The following is a 15,135-nucleotide window of genomic DNA, read 5'->3' as shown; positions in this document are numbered from 1 at the left end:
AGAGCAGTCCACTCTGCGTACAGGCAGGATCCATAACAGCATCACCTAGATTCAGAAGGGTTTCAGTATGCCATACCATATAGAAGTGGTATAAAGAGCTTCATCCATGTGAGGAGCTTCTGAGGTCATTGGAAGTATCTTGCTCCTTTGATAATACCCTCCCTCCTTACAATTGTCTTTAATGACAGGGCTTGGATTCCTGTCTATGGATTGGGGTGGGGGGTTGACAGTCACTTAGTGTAGAATTGCAGTGACAGGCAGGGATGGGTACATTTCCTGGGTGTTACAGGGAGAGTTATAACTCCCTCTTTAGGCAACATTTGGAATTAGGCTCAAAGAACTCATGCCACTCAGAGTGGTACCTTTAAATGCTGCAGTGTTTGTGACTGAAGCTGCCTGGACGCTAGAACTGGAAGAGATAGGGACTTGGTTCTCTAGCAAGACTGGCTGCCCCTTTTCATCAGGGCTGCTGAGCACTGTCGTGTCTCTGATGTCCCGAGGACTTGCCACGGCAGCAGAGGCATGGCTGGGCTCTCTGTCCCCTTGCATCCTTTTCTGTCCTGTCACTTTGGGGCATTGTCAGCTTGATCCTTTAGTCACGGAGCTCAGAGTGCCAGCCATTCTGCTCCTTCCACACATGTAGTCCATCTGTTTCTATGGCTGACTCTTCTCTGAGCAAAAGCACTGATCGCCTCTCACAGACTGGGGTGTTTTCTCTCATTTTACCACACTCTGGAGCCCTTCTCCATGCATGAAGTAGACAGATCTGAACGACTTCCTGTAGAATGTCACGGCTGACTGCTGGCCATAGTGTCTCACCCCTTCAATTCCAGTATTGGGAGCCTGAGGTAGGATCACTGTGAGTTCAAGACCAGCTTGGATCCATAGTAAATTCTAGGTCACCCCAAAGTTCATAGTATTAGTCTGTCACAGACAGACAGACAGACAGACAGAAAGGATGTCATGTCTTTTGATTTATTAGAATTATGCTCTTTTACAGGTCTCCAAAACAGACCCATCTCCAAAGCGGGAAGCACCCACCATGATTCTTTTTAACGTGGTGTTTGCACTGAGGGTGAGTGTTTGCGCGAATGCTTAGATCAGGAAGGAGGGCCTAAGGGAGAAGAGCCAGGTTCCAGTGAGGTTTTCATTGGCCCAGAGCTCAGACTCTGGGTATGGCACTTACACTTTTGGTGTGCAGGTGGAGCAAAGCTCATTGTTTTTCCTCCTTCTCCTCTTCCTCCTTGAACTTTTTTTGTAAAATACATACATATAACACTATTTACGGTCATGGTGGAATCCAGGGCCTCATGCATGTTGGGCAAGCACTTTGTTACTAAGCTACATCCCTAGTCCTGAATGTTTTCCATTTTAAAGTGTGTGATGGGGGCTGGAGAGAAGGCTCAGCAGTTAAGAGCACTGGCTGCTCTTCTGGAGGACTCCAGTTCAATTCCCAGCACTCACATGGCAGCTCACAACTCTTTGTAACTACCGTTCCAGGGGATCCAACACTCTCACACAAACAAAACACTAATGCACATAAAATAAAATTAGATAAATTAAAAAAAAAAGTATATGGTGGTACACACCTGTGGTCCCAGCGCTTGGGAGGCTGATGCAGGAGAATTGCCATACGTTTGAGGCTAGCCTATGCCACAGAATGAGATCCTATCTCAAAACAAATGAACACTCAGCTAGACCAGGTGGTACACTCCTATAATCCCAGCACTTGGGGAGCTGAGGTAGGACAAGCAGGAGTTCAAGGTCATGGTGAGTTTGAGGCCAGCTTGGGCTAATGAAACCCTGTCTTAGTGCCCTATTACCCTAAAAAAAACCCCAAAACAACAACAACATACAATTTAAGTCAGGCATGACTGCACATGTCTTGGGCTGTATAGTAAGATCCTGACTTAAAACACCAAATGATAAATAAAACACAGAATTTAATTATACCTAATACATTTATAATGTAATGTCACCATGTCATTCATGTTGTTCATCCCTGCTATCTAGACTCATATTTTATCCCTCTTAACAAGAAACCCATGAGGAGCCCAGCAGCAGTTTTTATGCCTCTGTATCTCAAAGCAAGTCCTAGGCCTCATGTCCATTCTTTTTTTTTTAAGATTTATTTTTATTTTATGTGCATGAGTGAGTACATAGGTGTCTGTCCAAGGCCAGCAGAGGAGTCAGAGCCTTTGGATCTGGAGTTACAAGCAGTTGTGAGCCACCTGATGTGTGTTAGGAACAGAACTCAGGACCTCTGGAAGAGCAGCAAGTGCTCTTAACCACTGAGTCATCTTTCCACCTTGCCTCTCTACCTCCCTTTTTTTTGAGACAAGGTTTCTCTGTATAGTCTTGGCTGTCCTGGAACTCCCTCTGTAGACCAGGCTGCCCTCGAACTCAGAGATCCTCCTGCCTCTGCCTCTTGAGTCCTGGAATTAAAAGTGTGTACCACCATGCCTGGCTTTTGTTTCTATTTTAGACATGGTCTTGTATATCCCAGACTGACCATGAACTCTTACGTATCTGAGGTTGACCTAGAACTCCTGATGCTTCTGCCTCTACCTCACAAGTGCTGGGATTATAGGCATGTGCCCCATGCCTATTGTATGTCCATTCATTATTGCATTACTACAAGACTTATCTATAAAGTAATGGCTGGTATTTTATGCCATAATACCCTTTTCTATCTGACAAGAATTAACCACGATAAGTTGGTATTAACTAGTACCTGGTCCTTAAAACTTCCTGATTGAGAGCATAGTTTTCTTGTTGGCCTGTGTGAGCCATGATGCAGCCCCCACTCAGTGTGTGTGGTATCTCTGTCTCTAGTCTTAGCTGTCCTGCCCATTGTCTGGCCACATTTTCCACATCCCAGTTTGTCTCATTGGCAGGCTGTTATACCTGTTTCCTGACTTTCTGTGCCCTGCAGACTGGAAGTTACTCTGAAGGTGTTATATTTGGATACAAGCTTTTGTCAGGAAGCCCCGTGGGTGATGACATAGTCACTTTGGTGCTGCTTCCTGTTCTGTACTGTGAAAGTTTACTTTGTTTGCTGGAGATGGTGTCACAGAGACTAGACTGGCCTCAAACTTTATATGTAGACTTGGACTTGATCCTTCTACCTCTGCCTGCCAAATGCTGGCATTATAGGGAGAAACTATCACACCTAGCTGCAAGTGTGCTCTTCATAAGCATTCCCATCAAAGTCTGGCATCTTCTAGGTGGCAGCTTTCTCAGCATCCCTGCATAGCCTTGGGAGCTAAGGCAGCTGCTTCCTCAGTGTTAGCCTGTGCTAACAGTACACACCAGATAGCCCGTTAGTGCATGTCTTTGACCTTATAGGGGTGGGAGGAGGTAAGAACCACTTTGCACAAAGAGGAAACTCAAAACAGTTGGTCCCCAACAGCTGATGTAGGGATGCCTTTGTGCCTCAGCTAGTGGCACCTCTGCCAGAGGGTAAGACTCAGCTGTGACTTCAGTTTTTCCTCAAAGAAGTAATCTGTGTCCAAGATTGTTCTCTCCCTGCTTTTGGAGTGGGAATGTTTGTACTCAGACTCCTATGTGTGTGTTATTTTGAGGCAGTTGTATGTACTCTGTAAATCAGCCCATTTAGGACATGCAGGGGATGCCTTAGGCCTGCTTCCAAGTCTGCCCATGTGCTAGTTCTCTTTGTAAAGATGGAACTTACTGAGAATACAGAAACTCTCTCTAGCTCCAGGTTAACAAAGTATGGTCTGGGTAAGATTTTGATTTAAGGTAATAGGCACAGAGTCCCCTGGAAAATACACAGGATGGGAAAACAGCATCAGAGGTCCTAATCAGTAGTGCCATTTCTCCCTCTCCCTTCTAACCCTGTACCCCAAGGTATTACTCAGCAGTCCTGGTGGCTTCTAGAAACACTGAGTCATGCTTGGCTCAGTTATCTGCTCCTTCAAGCATCTCCATAGATCCCACGGTGGCCTGCTCCACCCTCGGTCTGGGTGTGTACACCTGCTGGTTGACTGTGGTCTCTGATAGGTTCCAGAGGGGTGAGGGACACTTCTAACCTGAGAACCCTCTGCATTCTACTTTGACCTAGTCATTGTGGGTGTACAGTGGATGCTGGGGGTGGAACGGGATGGACGTGGGCCTGGAGCATGCTGGTAGTCCGGTTAACTTGGGTCTTCTTTGCTAAGAAGAGCTCATCCCTGACAGATGTTTAGCAAACAGCATAATACTTCTGTATTACATGTTCTGTAACAGTGTGGCCTGTTGTGAATGAATTCCTATATACTGTAGGCCAGACATGTTCATGAATGGTCAGATCACAGCAATGATTACAGAAACCTCCATGGTTTTGCTCATGGCAGCCTCTGATCTGAGTACTGTATGTGTTTGACTAGTTTTCTCTGCTCAGTTGGTTGTCCTTCCTCAGATGAGGACCTGTGACCCAGGATCACATGACAGGTGGGTAGGATCTGTGCCCTTAGCTGTCCCTTGCTTTTCTGTACAGTCCTAGCATAGTGGGAATGTGTGTTCCCCATAGAGGATTCCCATAGAGTCATCTCTGCAACCCTTTAGACAGTTGTGCCCAAGACTGTAAGGTGGGGATGTCAGCCAGCATTTATGTAGGTAGGCTGTAGACATGCACAGGGAATTTTGGAAGGTTAAAATTACCTATGAGGAACCTAGTGGAAAGGAATGGAGAGGGCCTTTTTTTTTTTTTTTAAATGATTTATTTATTTTATGTGCATTGGTGTCTTGCACGAATGTATGTCTGTATAAGGGTGTCGGATCCCTGGAACTGGAGTTACAGACAGGTGTAAGCTGCCATATGGATGCTCGGAATTGAACCTGGGTCCTCTAGAAAGAGCAACCAGTGCTCTTAACCACTGAGCCATCTCTCCAGCCTGAGAGGGCTTTTTTTTAATGGTCTACACTTTTTTTTTTTAGTTTTTCAAGACAGGGTTTCTCTATGTAGTTTTGGTTCCTGTCCTGGATCTCGCTCTATAGACCAGGCTGGCCTATAACTCACAGATATCCACCTGGCTCTGCCTCCCGAGTGCTGGGATTAAAGGCGTGTGCCACCACCTCCTGGCTTGGTCTATTCTTTTGCTGTGCACATGTATTAGCTCCTTTTAAATTTTGTCTCTGTGTACGTATTTTGAGTATTTGGCCTCTCTCCTGTAGGCCAATGCTGACCCGTCAGTGATAAACTGTCTACATAACTTGTCCCGGCGCATTGCCACTGTCCTGCAGCATGAGGAGCGCCGCTGCCAGTACCTCACTCGAGAGGCCAAGCTGATTTTAGCACTTCAGGATGAGGTGTCTGCTATGGCTGATGGTAAGTGCAGCAGCCTGCTGATCACGGGGCTGGTCTGGCTGATGGCTTCTCTTGGTGTAGTATCTATCTCTAGAGGACCAGTTGGTCACTATGTTTTGTTTTGAGGCAATTGCAGATAATGCTACTAATTGGCCCTCTAGTTTCAGGGACACTATTGAAGAGATCCTCTGTGCAGGAAAGGCAGGCTTACTGCCTGGTTGCAGGTTTGATCACATGCCAGTTATCTTTGTGGACTGAGAGTACAAAGAATCTCTCTGCCTCCAAGGGCCTCTCCCATACCACAACAGAACAGTCAGAAGCTACCAAAGCTTTGGCTTTTGGTGAGCTAGACACTGGAGAGGAAGTCCTTATAACAACTGGTGAGCAGAGACTGGCCAGAGAAGTTACAGGATCTTCATGTTGAGCTGCTCATGTCCAGAGGCACAGGAAGGCTCTTTTAAGGGTTTATATATGGATCTACTTTCCTAATGGATGGGTCTGAATTGATATCTACAGGAAATACCCCATATACTACTGTATGATCATCTTTCACCTAGCACAGGCACCTCTACCTGGCATTGGTTCTATAGACAAATTTGCCCTAGAGTGGGAAACTCAGGGAGGGGTTATTGAGACCATCCAGCTGGTAAAATGGGTGATTTCCATGCTTTTGGCTTTTAAATTGAAGAAGAATCTAACTATATCCCCTAACCAGTCTTTGCTGAGAGACACTGTAACATTTGGTATGCCCAAAGGACCAAACACAGGAGAGAAACTGGTAACAAGCTTGGCCTCCTTTCCCTAAGGTTAACAGCTACAAAAGAAAGAAAGAAGAACAGAGTGAGACAAAATTAACAAAGTCCCGTCTGGTTCTAGTGTATTTTTAGTAAAAAATTTACCCTTTTTCTTCGAAAATTAGCTGGGTATAGTGGTGTACACTTTTTTTTTTTTTTGAGACAGTTTCACTGTGTAGCCCTGGCTGTCCTGGAACTCACTCTGTAGACCAGGCTGACCTCGAATTCACAGAGATCCACCTGCCTCTGCCTCTGCCTCCTGAGCTGGGATTAAAGGTGTGCGCCACCACTGCCTAGCTAAGGTAGTGTATACCTTCAATACTAGCACTTGGGAGCCAAAGGCCAGTGGATCTCTGAGGTCCAGGTCAGTCAGGGATATATAGAGAGACCATATCTCCAAAACAAAAACACTTGTATTGGGGGCCTGGAAATAGTTATAGAGTGGTTGCCTAGTAGATGTGAGGCTCTGGATTCCAGCCCCAGGACCCAAAACAATAACAACCAAAACAAACACAAAACACTTAGATTTTTATTTTAGTGATTTTTATTTTAGTTAATTATAAGTGTGATAGTAAGCAACTCAGAAATTTTATTTCCTCTTCTTCTTCTTTAATGGTACTCACTTTTAATCCCAGGATTTGGGAAGAAGAGGAGGTGGATCTCTGTGAGTTCGAGGCCAGCCTGGTCTGCATAGTGAGTTCCAGTCTAGCCAAAGCTACACAGTGAGACCATGTCTTAAAAGGAAAGAAACAGACAAACCAAAAGCAACAACAAAAATCTGTTAAAAAATTAAATACTAAAAAAACCCCACATTTATCTCAATTATATATATTTTTGTTAGAGATTTAGGAAGGTTAATAAAAGATAATTCAGTTGTAAAAACATCTCATTAGCATATGAGTGTGAGAAGAGGAGTGGGATATGGCGTGGGAATATCCAGTCACTGCAGCAGCAGGTGGGGTCTGGTGAGCCAAGAGACAGTTTGCTCCTGTGACTACAAGGTTGTGTAGGCCAGTGACAAGTTTAAATACAGATATTTTATGTAGAAATAATTTCACAGCCGGGCTGTGGTGGCGCACGCCTTTAATCCCAGCACTTGGCCGAGGAGGCCGAGGCAGGTGAATCTCTGTGAGTTCGAGGCCAGCTTGGTCTGCAAAGCGAGTTCCAGGTCAGCCAGGACTGTTACAGAGAAACCCTGTCTTGAAAAATCCAAAAAGAAAAAAGAAATAATTTCACAGATCAGCATGAGTCTACTTTTATTTTACAGGGATCAGGGATACACTGATTTTATTATTTTTATTATTATTATTATTATTGTTATTATCATCACTACAAGGATTTCCTGATGTTAGTTTAACATTATTATTATTATTGTTGTTGTTGTTATCATCATCACTACAAGGATTTCCTGATGTTAGTTTAACATTGCTTTAACATTACTTGTTAATGTTGACTTTGTTCTATAGTTCCTGTTCTGGCCTGTGCATGTTTCCTTGCTTTGGAAGCTGTGATCCTTACCTGTTGTGATTCTTGTAGCAAATGAAGGTCCTCAGTCCCCGTTCCACCACATCCTGCCCAAGTGCAAGCTGGCTAGGGACCTCAAGGAAGCTTACGACAGGTAAGACAGGCCATGCTTGTTAATCCCTCCTCCTGGGTCAGCTGCCCTAAGCTTCCTTCCAGAGCTGGAACACCCTGCAGCAGTGCTGCCATAGACTGGGGAATGCTCTGGCCTGTGTGTGCTGGGACTCTGCTGAGACAGCAACGAGGAAGGCTAGGGAAGGGACGGCTGGGTGGCCACTCTTCAGGAAAGCCACCTTGGTGTCCAGTTTTCAAATGGCAGCCCCTTTGTTGAGTGATGTGTACTTAGCAGGGACACATCACTTCAGACTCCTTTTAAAACAGAAGATTATACAAGATTATACACGAAAGCTGAAATTATTTTTCAACCATTAAACAAAATGACATTTTATTGAGCTTAACTTCCTGCCAGGTTCTTGACCACTTTTATTGAGGTGGGTCTCATTGAAGGCTACCTCTTCACACGTGAGGAAATCTAGGTTCAGTGGATAGAACTAGACTTGACTGTTATAGTCCTTGTTCCAGGAGAGCTGGAGTGTGAGACACTGATGTATAGGGTCAGCAAGTGTAGGGACACAATGGAACCTTATGTTTATTATATTGGTGACTGAATACTCTATTAAAATGTATACAAAATACTTAATATATAAAAAAAAAAAATTGTGTGTGTGTGATAGCGTTTCCCTAAGTGGTCTGGGCTGGTTTGAGACTTAAGCTCCTTCTGCTGGGATTGCAGGTGTGTGACTCTGTCTGGCTTTCTCTCTCTCTTTGTTTTTTTAGACAGGGTTCCATTATGTAGCCCTAGCTGGCCTGGAACTAACTCACTTATGTAGAAAAGGCTGGGCTACATAGCATCCAAAAAACAAAGTAAAAAGCAAATCAGAGACTTTAGGTTTCTAAAGAAAAAAGAGTGGACTGGGATTGTGGTGGAGAGTTGGAAGGAAATAAGACCTTATTATTATTTTTTTTAAACAAAAAAAAATTTTTTTTTTAAAGATTTATTTATTTATTATGTATACAGAAGAGGGCGCCAGATCTCATTACAGATGGTTGTGAGCCGCCATGTGGTTGCTGGGAATTGAACTCAGGACCTTTGGAAGAGCAGTCGGTGCTCTTAACCTCTGAGCCATCTCTCCAGCCCCCCCAAATTTTTTTATTAAGATATTTTCTATTGATTTTACATACCAACCACAGATTCCCCTGTCCTCCCTCCTCCCACCCCCCAGTCCTCCCCCACATTCCACCCCTCATTCCCACCTCCTCCAAGGCAAGGTCTCTCATGGGGTGTCAGATAAGCCCTTACAGCTTTGTCTGTCATCTGCCAGGCACAGCTCAGGGCTTGATGCATCACAGCACCACCTAGTGGACCAATTTGGAGGAGCACAGGAATTTGAGCTTTTGGTGAGAAAAATTTCTTCTCCTAGCCAGATATCCTGTCTGTTAGTACCCAGGGTCTCACTCCTCAGGTGAACTCTTACACCAGCCAGTCCTGGGTCCTAGAACCTGCCTTGGTGAGGCTGAGAGCCACAGTTCGTTGGCAAGATGTGGCAGTTGTGACCTCCTCTGCTTCCACCCATCTGGTATTGCCCAGTAGCCCTCTTGGCCTGATTCCCCCAGCCTCATCCCACAAGGTGTGTGGTTGGCCTTGAGGTCCTGTTCTCTCAGCAATAAAAAGGTGTGGCTGAGTGACATTGGCTGGGTAGCTGTCTTCTGACAGCAGGTCCTGCCAGATTCCTGAGAAAGTTCTCCTCAGAGAAGACCTAAAAGACAGGAAGTTGTGGGCTTAATTTGTGTAGAGCTTTGAGAGCATCTTTTCAACAGAATCATTCTGGATTTACTATTTTAACCAAAGCTAGGGTTCTGGTATGGTTGGGTAGCTAGTAATCCTGTTCCCTAAGTGTCTGTGAATATAGACTGGAAGTGGGAATCTCTTAGGAGGTCACCCTGACTGTCCCAGTACCTGTGTCTCCTTACAGAACTCCATGAGCCCATGTGAAGAAATGTTTTGTTGAGTGATTCTCTGAGTTAACAGGGACTGTGAAGAGTCTGGGAGGCTTAGCTCTTGGGAGCGCTGTGTTAGGCCTGGCCAGGCAGGGAGTGCTGGCTGCACTGCTCACTGCTCAAGAGCAAGAGCAAGCCTGTAGATGCCTCGGAATATTCCGAGAGTTACAGTCTGTATTTCACAAATATGTACCTAAAGTTTTGTTGGAAGTCTCAAGGTAGGACTTTTGAAGCTCACCCATGTCTCTTGGTTTGTGCGGCATCCCACCACATAGAGCAGGAAGCCTGACTCCCGCCGCCGTGTGGGGCAGAGGACACAGCACACATGATTCAGTCTCAGAGTAGGAAGAGGATGAGCTGAGTGGAGGTCAAAGAGTGACCTTTGGTTCTTAGCTAAAGGTAGGAGTTGGCATTCTTTCTCAGGCTGAGGAGTGAGGGGGTGAGATAAGCTTACACAGGGTGCATCTTGGGTGTGGACCATAGGATCCTGGTGCTCTGCACAGTCATGGTGTGCAGATGCAGGGCTCTGGCAGAAGCATTATCTCCTGTTGCAGAAGGGGCTGGGCTCTTCTGCTGTGAAGGCTGGATAAGCTTGGGGACAGTGTTTTTTTTTTGTAGACTGTTTTCAGACTAAATAATGAAACACCTGCAAACAGAAACACAAGCTTAGCAGAAAACTTTTCTGGGTGCAGACCCTGGGTTTTGTCTTGAAATGCAGATTACAGAAGTAGGGACAGCCCATTTTCTTCCCTTCTCTTAACAGACGTTAGTGTGTTTCCTGGTTTACCCTCTTGCTGTGAAGGTTTCCCCTGACTTTCTCCAGAGCTAGAGGCTAAAGTGGGGCAGGAATATTTCTAATGCTCCCTGTCCTCCCCGTGTACTGCAGAGGTTTGTCTAGAGTGCATCTGTTCCTTGGGGGACTCCTAATGGCAGCGCTCAGTGTCTCCACACACAGAGTTTGGTTAGTTCATAGAGAGGCTATAGCTCAGTACCAAGTATTCAGAGGGAAAATCATAGGCTGGGGATCCAAAGTCAGCTGTCAGGAGGATGCAGAGACACTTGAGCTGTGCTGGCCACAGCTAGCAGTTAAGCCTGGCCAATACTGTAGTCACACAAGTCTCTGATGTGCCTTTCCCTATGACTCTGTGGTTTATATAATTTGCTAAAGGCTGTCTTCCTTAGTGTCAGCCAGAGTAAGATTCTTCCAAGTGCAAGGCTGTAATTTGTTTCCTTTCTTGTCATATCCCAGGTACCTGAAACAGTACTTAGAGTTGCACCTAGCAAATGGTTGTCACAGTGTCACTGAGGTCCTAGGTGGAGCAGATCAGTTGTATTTGAAATGATAGGAGTCTTGGCGTTTAATTCTGATTTCATGTTGTTCCAATAGCTACCCTGTGCTATACCCTAAATAAGACAGCTCAAAAATAGGGCCTATTATTTCTTCCCTTTCTGACCATGCATTAGCAGATTGGAGGAGCCTGGCTGGTGTTCACATGGCATGACTCCATGCAGCACACTGTGACCTCTCCCCTTTTGCTCTCTTTTCCCATCTGCGTGTAGATCCTGGGAGCTTACGATGCAGTGTTTCCTTAGGTGGTTTCTGAAGGTTGGTTGTGAGCTTTGCATCCTGAAGAAGGGTACAGCTCTGGAAACTGCACTCAGAAATGCGTGGTTAGGGCCCATTTCTAGAAGAGTCCAAGTGTGTTGACTCCTCAGGGAACCTGGTCTTCGACCCACTTCTTGACACTCATTGAACCGTCTAGTTTGTTCTCCCCAAGGGCCTGTGAACCACCATTGCCCTCTAGACTCAGCCACAGCGTGTGCCTGTCCCTACACCCATCCTTGGTGCTGAGGCCCTGGGAGAAGCAGACGTGTTTGGGAGCCATGGCGTGCTTTGCATTGAACAGACAGTCAGTGCTGCAGGGATCCTGGGGGAGTGAGGAGTCACAGATGTGTTCTTCCAGGTCTCCTGTCCCCACTGCCTAGTCCATGCTTGAAGGGGGAAAGACTGGTTTTTGTGTTTGGAACTGTTGGCTAGAGTTCTTGGCAACCCTCTGGGGAAATTCAGAAACCTAGGGCTCTTGGTTTATTGCTGGAGGCTTCAGGGAAGAGGCTATAATAGTCCTCAGCAGCTATGTTGTGACACATGTTGAGAATCTCAGCATTTGGGAGGTAGGGAGGCAGGAGGATCACATGCTTGAATTCAGTTTGGGGTTACACAGCAAAATTGTGTCTTAAAAAAAGGAGTGGGCATGGTGGCACAAACCTCTACTCCCAGCTCTTGGAAGGCAGCGGCAGGCAGATCCTGTGAGTTTGAAGCCAGCCTGCATATCGAGACCTGGGACAGCCAGGGCTACATACAGAGACCCTGTCTCACAAAAAGAAGTGGGGGGGAGGGGAGAAAAGAGAAAAGAAAATGTGTTTTCCCGGGACTGGAGCAAGGACCTTGTTTCTCCCACAGTACCCAAACATTTCCACCTTTGACCTGGACAGGAAGAACTCTGGCCACAGTTCCTTGAGCTGCTGGCCTGCCCTATACTTGGCCATTCCCATACTGGGAGCTGAGAATAGCAGCAGGGTGGGTGGTGATGGGAAAGTATTTCTTGGCTGCTCTTCTGGGTAAGAGGCAGCAAAGGAAATGAGATGGGGGAAGGTGCTTTAGAAACGGGCAGTTTGAAAACCAAGTGATGTGTCCTGTACGCTTATTGGAGAACTGAAGTTATCATGAAGCTTTAGGTTGTATTTCCTACATTGGATGAAGGAGGCTACCTGCCTGCTTTTCTCTGAGCTTGACTGAGTTGGGGCGGATGACAAGAAACAGCTTTCTGGTGCAGAATCAGTAGTCACAGGGCTTTGCCTACACGGTCGCTTTCCTTCCTTTATGTCACTTGTAGAACTGCAGAAGTGTGCTAACATACTCCTGCCACACTGCATATAGACCTGAACAGATTCTGTTTAATAAGCACATGCTGTTGGCACTTAACACAAGCACTGTGTGGCTGAGCTATGGGGTGGGACTCCTTTGCACAACCCTCTTCCTGTGTGTGGTTCTTCCAGGGACAGCCTACAGGGCCACATGTCCATATGGATCCTGTTCTCAGCAGACAGTGTTCCTGAAGACCATTGCCTGACTCTGGGTTCTCCCCTCCTCTACATGAGTGCTGTGTATGCCAGTGCAAACCTGGTATAGACATGGTGTAGTTGGTCAGCACAGCAGTAGGTAGCAGACAAGTAGTATCCTGTGGTCCTGAGTACATGGGCATAGGGTGAGGGGTCAGAGTGAAGGTGGGACCAGGTGTCATGGGTCAGGGAATACCTCATTGAAAATGTGACTTTGGTTGAGATTGAAGTAATGAGAAAGCCATGAGGCATTTGGGAAGACAGTTCATGGCAAAATTTTAAGTGCCAGGGTCCTGACAATGGCTAGATTTGAGTGATGGAGCAGGAAATGAGAGCAGGAAGTGTGTGCAGGCCGTGGGGTTCTCTGTGTTGGAAGACGTTGGATGGTACTGCCCAGGTAGAAGCTGTGAGGAAAGTGGCCCAGGTGTTGGTTGTCTGGGCAGCTCTGGTCTGGTGTTGCTGAAGAGGTCTGGATTTTGATTATCCTTGCAGGTAGAGCACATAGGATTTATTGATGGTTTGGGTTTCTGTTTGAAATAAGTGAGTTGGGGACAGTGCTGCCATGTTTGCCCTGAACATGCTGAAGCTGTGACTATGTGTCAGTCATTGAGAATGTGGAGTAAGACGTTTGCCGTGGTAGGATGTGGGGGCTGGGTTGGATAGTCACTTGTATATCCTCTGAGTGATCGCTACATACACTGTACCTTAGCACTCCTACCACCAGCAAAGCGTGGGAAGGTGGGTGCTTTGTGCTTCTTACCAGTGACTGCTTCCCTCTTTTACCCATTTCTTCTCTTTGGAACTAGGCCCTATCCTGCCCAACTGCCCAGCCTGTGCCTGGGTGTGCAGCAGGTGTTCAAGACAGGTCCTCTTAGAGAGGATGTGCTGTGGATGCTAGGTGTCTGTCTGCCAGGGCTCTGCAGACAGAATTCCCAGGAGAGACAGAAGCAGCATCCTTTAGCTGACCGGCTGATTGGATTATACATTATTCCAGGGGGGTGGGGTGGGCTCTGAGTGTGTGTGTGTGTGTGTGTGTGTGTGTGTGTTCTTTACATGTTCTTAGATATATTGAGACCTGAGAAAATACTCTCTCAGCCCTGAGATCTCCACCTGCATTTTCCTCTAGCCAGCAGGGCAGTGTGTGAACAGGGTGGTGGTCTATGGGATCAGGTAGGTGGCAGCTGTACTAACAGTGACCACTCTTCATAGCCTCTGCACATCTGGTGTGGTGCGGCTTCACATTAACAGCTGGCTGGAAGTGAGCTTCTGTCTGCCCCACAAGATCCACTATGCAGCTTCAAGTCTGATCCCTCCTGAGGCTATTGAGCGGAGCCTGAAAGCCATCCGGTAAGAGCCAACTCTATCATGCCTTTCCCGTCAGCTGCTGCCTGAGACTTTAGTAGTTACTTCATTCCAGAAATGCTCTTCTTCCTGCCACAGAAGTTGGAGGTAGGGCTTTGCTGTTAGTAAAACCACATGATTTTACATCCAGCTCTGCCCAGAAATGACCCATCCCAGGTTTTTCCTGGGCCCTCCCAGCATAGTCTGGGTGAGTAGAACCTGACAAGGGTAGCCTGGGGCTAAGCTAGGCCTTTAGCAGCTTGCCTTCATGGTACAGTACACTCAGTAACTGTCAGCATTTCAGTCAGAAATTATGGGAACCCAAGTAGTTTCTTAGATTAAGTGATTTCCTGCAAGGAAAAGCTGGGCTGGAACAAAGCTCAGTGGTCTAGTGCTTTCTAGGCCCTGGGTTCTAGTTCTGTCCTCAGCACTACAAAGGAGAAAGAAGAGATGAAAAGAAATCTGTACATTCCTAACACTGGAAATGACAGGCACGCTCAGAGCACTCACCGCCCAGTCCTCCCTCCTCCTACCTCTGTGCTCCAGGTCAAATGGCCTCCTTTCCTGCTGAGCATATGTTGGTGGATATTTTGTTTTTCCTGCTTTAGAAAGAACACCCCCCACCCACCCCCGGCTTCTTTTTTTTGTAGTACTAATGATTGAACCTAGGACTTTGCACAAGCTAGGTAAGCACTTTACTAATGCATGCATATATATGTACATGTATATACACACACACACACATATATACATACACACATACATACATACATTTCTTCCCTCATGAGACAGGGTCTCTCTGTCTTCCTGGTTGTCCTGGAACTCACTTTGTATACTAGGCTGGCCTTGAATTCACAGATATTCACCTGCTTCGGCCTCCCAGGTGTTGGGATTAAAGGCATGGGCCACCATCCTCAGAACTTTTTTTTTTTGCTTTTTATTCTAATTTATTTATATGTGTGTGTGCATGTGTATGTACTTGTGTTTAAGGTA

General features: G+C 46.2%; 1 protein-coding gene across 1 annotated transcript in view; it reads left to right on the top strand.

Annotated features, from left to right (window-relative positions):
- The window catches only part of Nprl3 (NPR3 like, GATOR1 complex subunit), a 37,903-nt gene that overhangs the window by 12,018 nt on the left and 10,750 nt on the right, over positions 1 to 15,135 (top strand). The window contains exons 4-7 of the mRNA XM_059270255.1: positions 1,001 to 1,075; positions 5,176 to 5,329; positions 7,639 to 7,720; positions 14,011 to 14,148. Of these exons, the coding sequence (XP_059126238.1) occupies positions 1,001 to 1,075; positions 5,176 to 5,329; positions 7,639 to 7,720; positions 14,011 to 14,148 (449 nt within the window). The remainder of the gene's footprint in view (positions 1 to 1,000; positions 1,076 to 5,175; positions 5,330 to 7,638; positions 7,721 to 14,010; positions 14,149 to 15,135) is intronic.

This window comes from Peromyscus eremicus, chromosome 8a (genome assembly GCF_949786415.1).
Source record: "Peromyscus eremicus chromosome 8a, PerEre_H2_v1, whole genome shotgun sequence".
In the NCBI taxonomy this organism is placed as follows: Eukaryota; Metazoa; Chordata; class Mammalia; order Rodentia; family Cricetidae; genus Peromyscus; species Peromyscus eremicus.
This window is presented reverse-complemented; position numbering and strand designations above follow the sequence as displayed.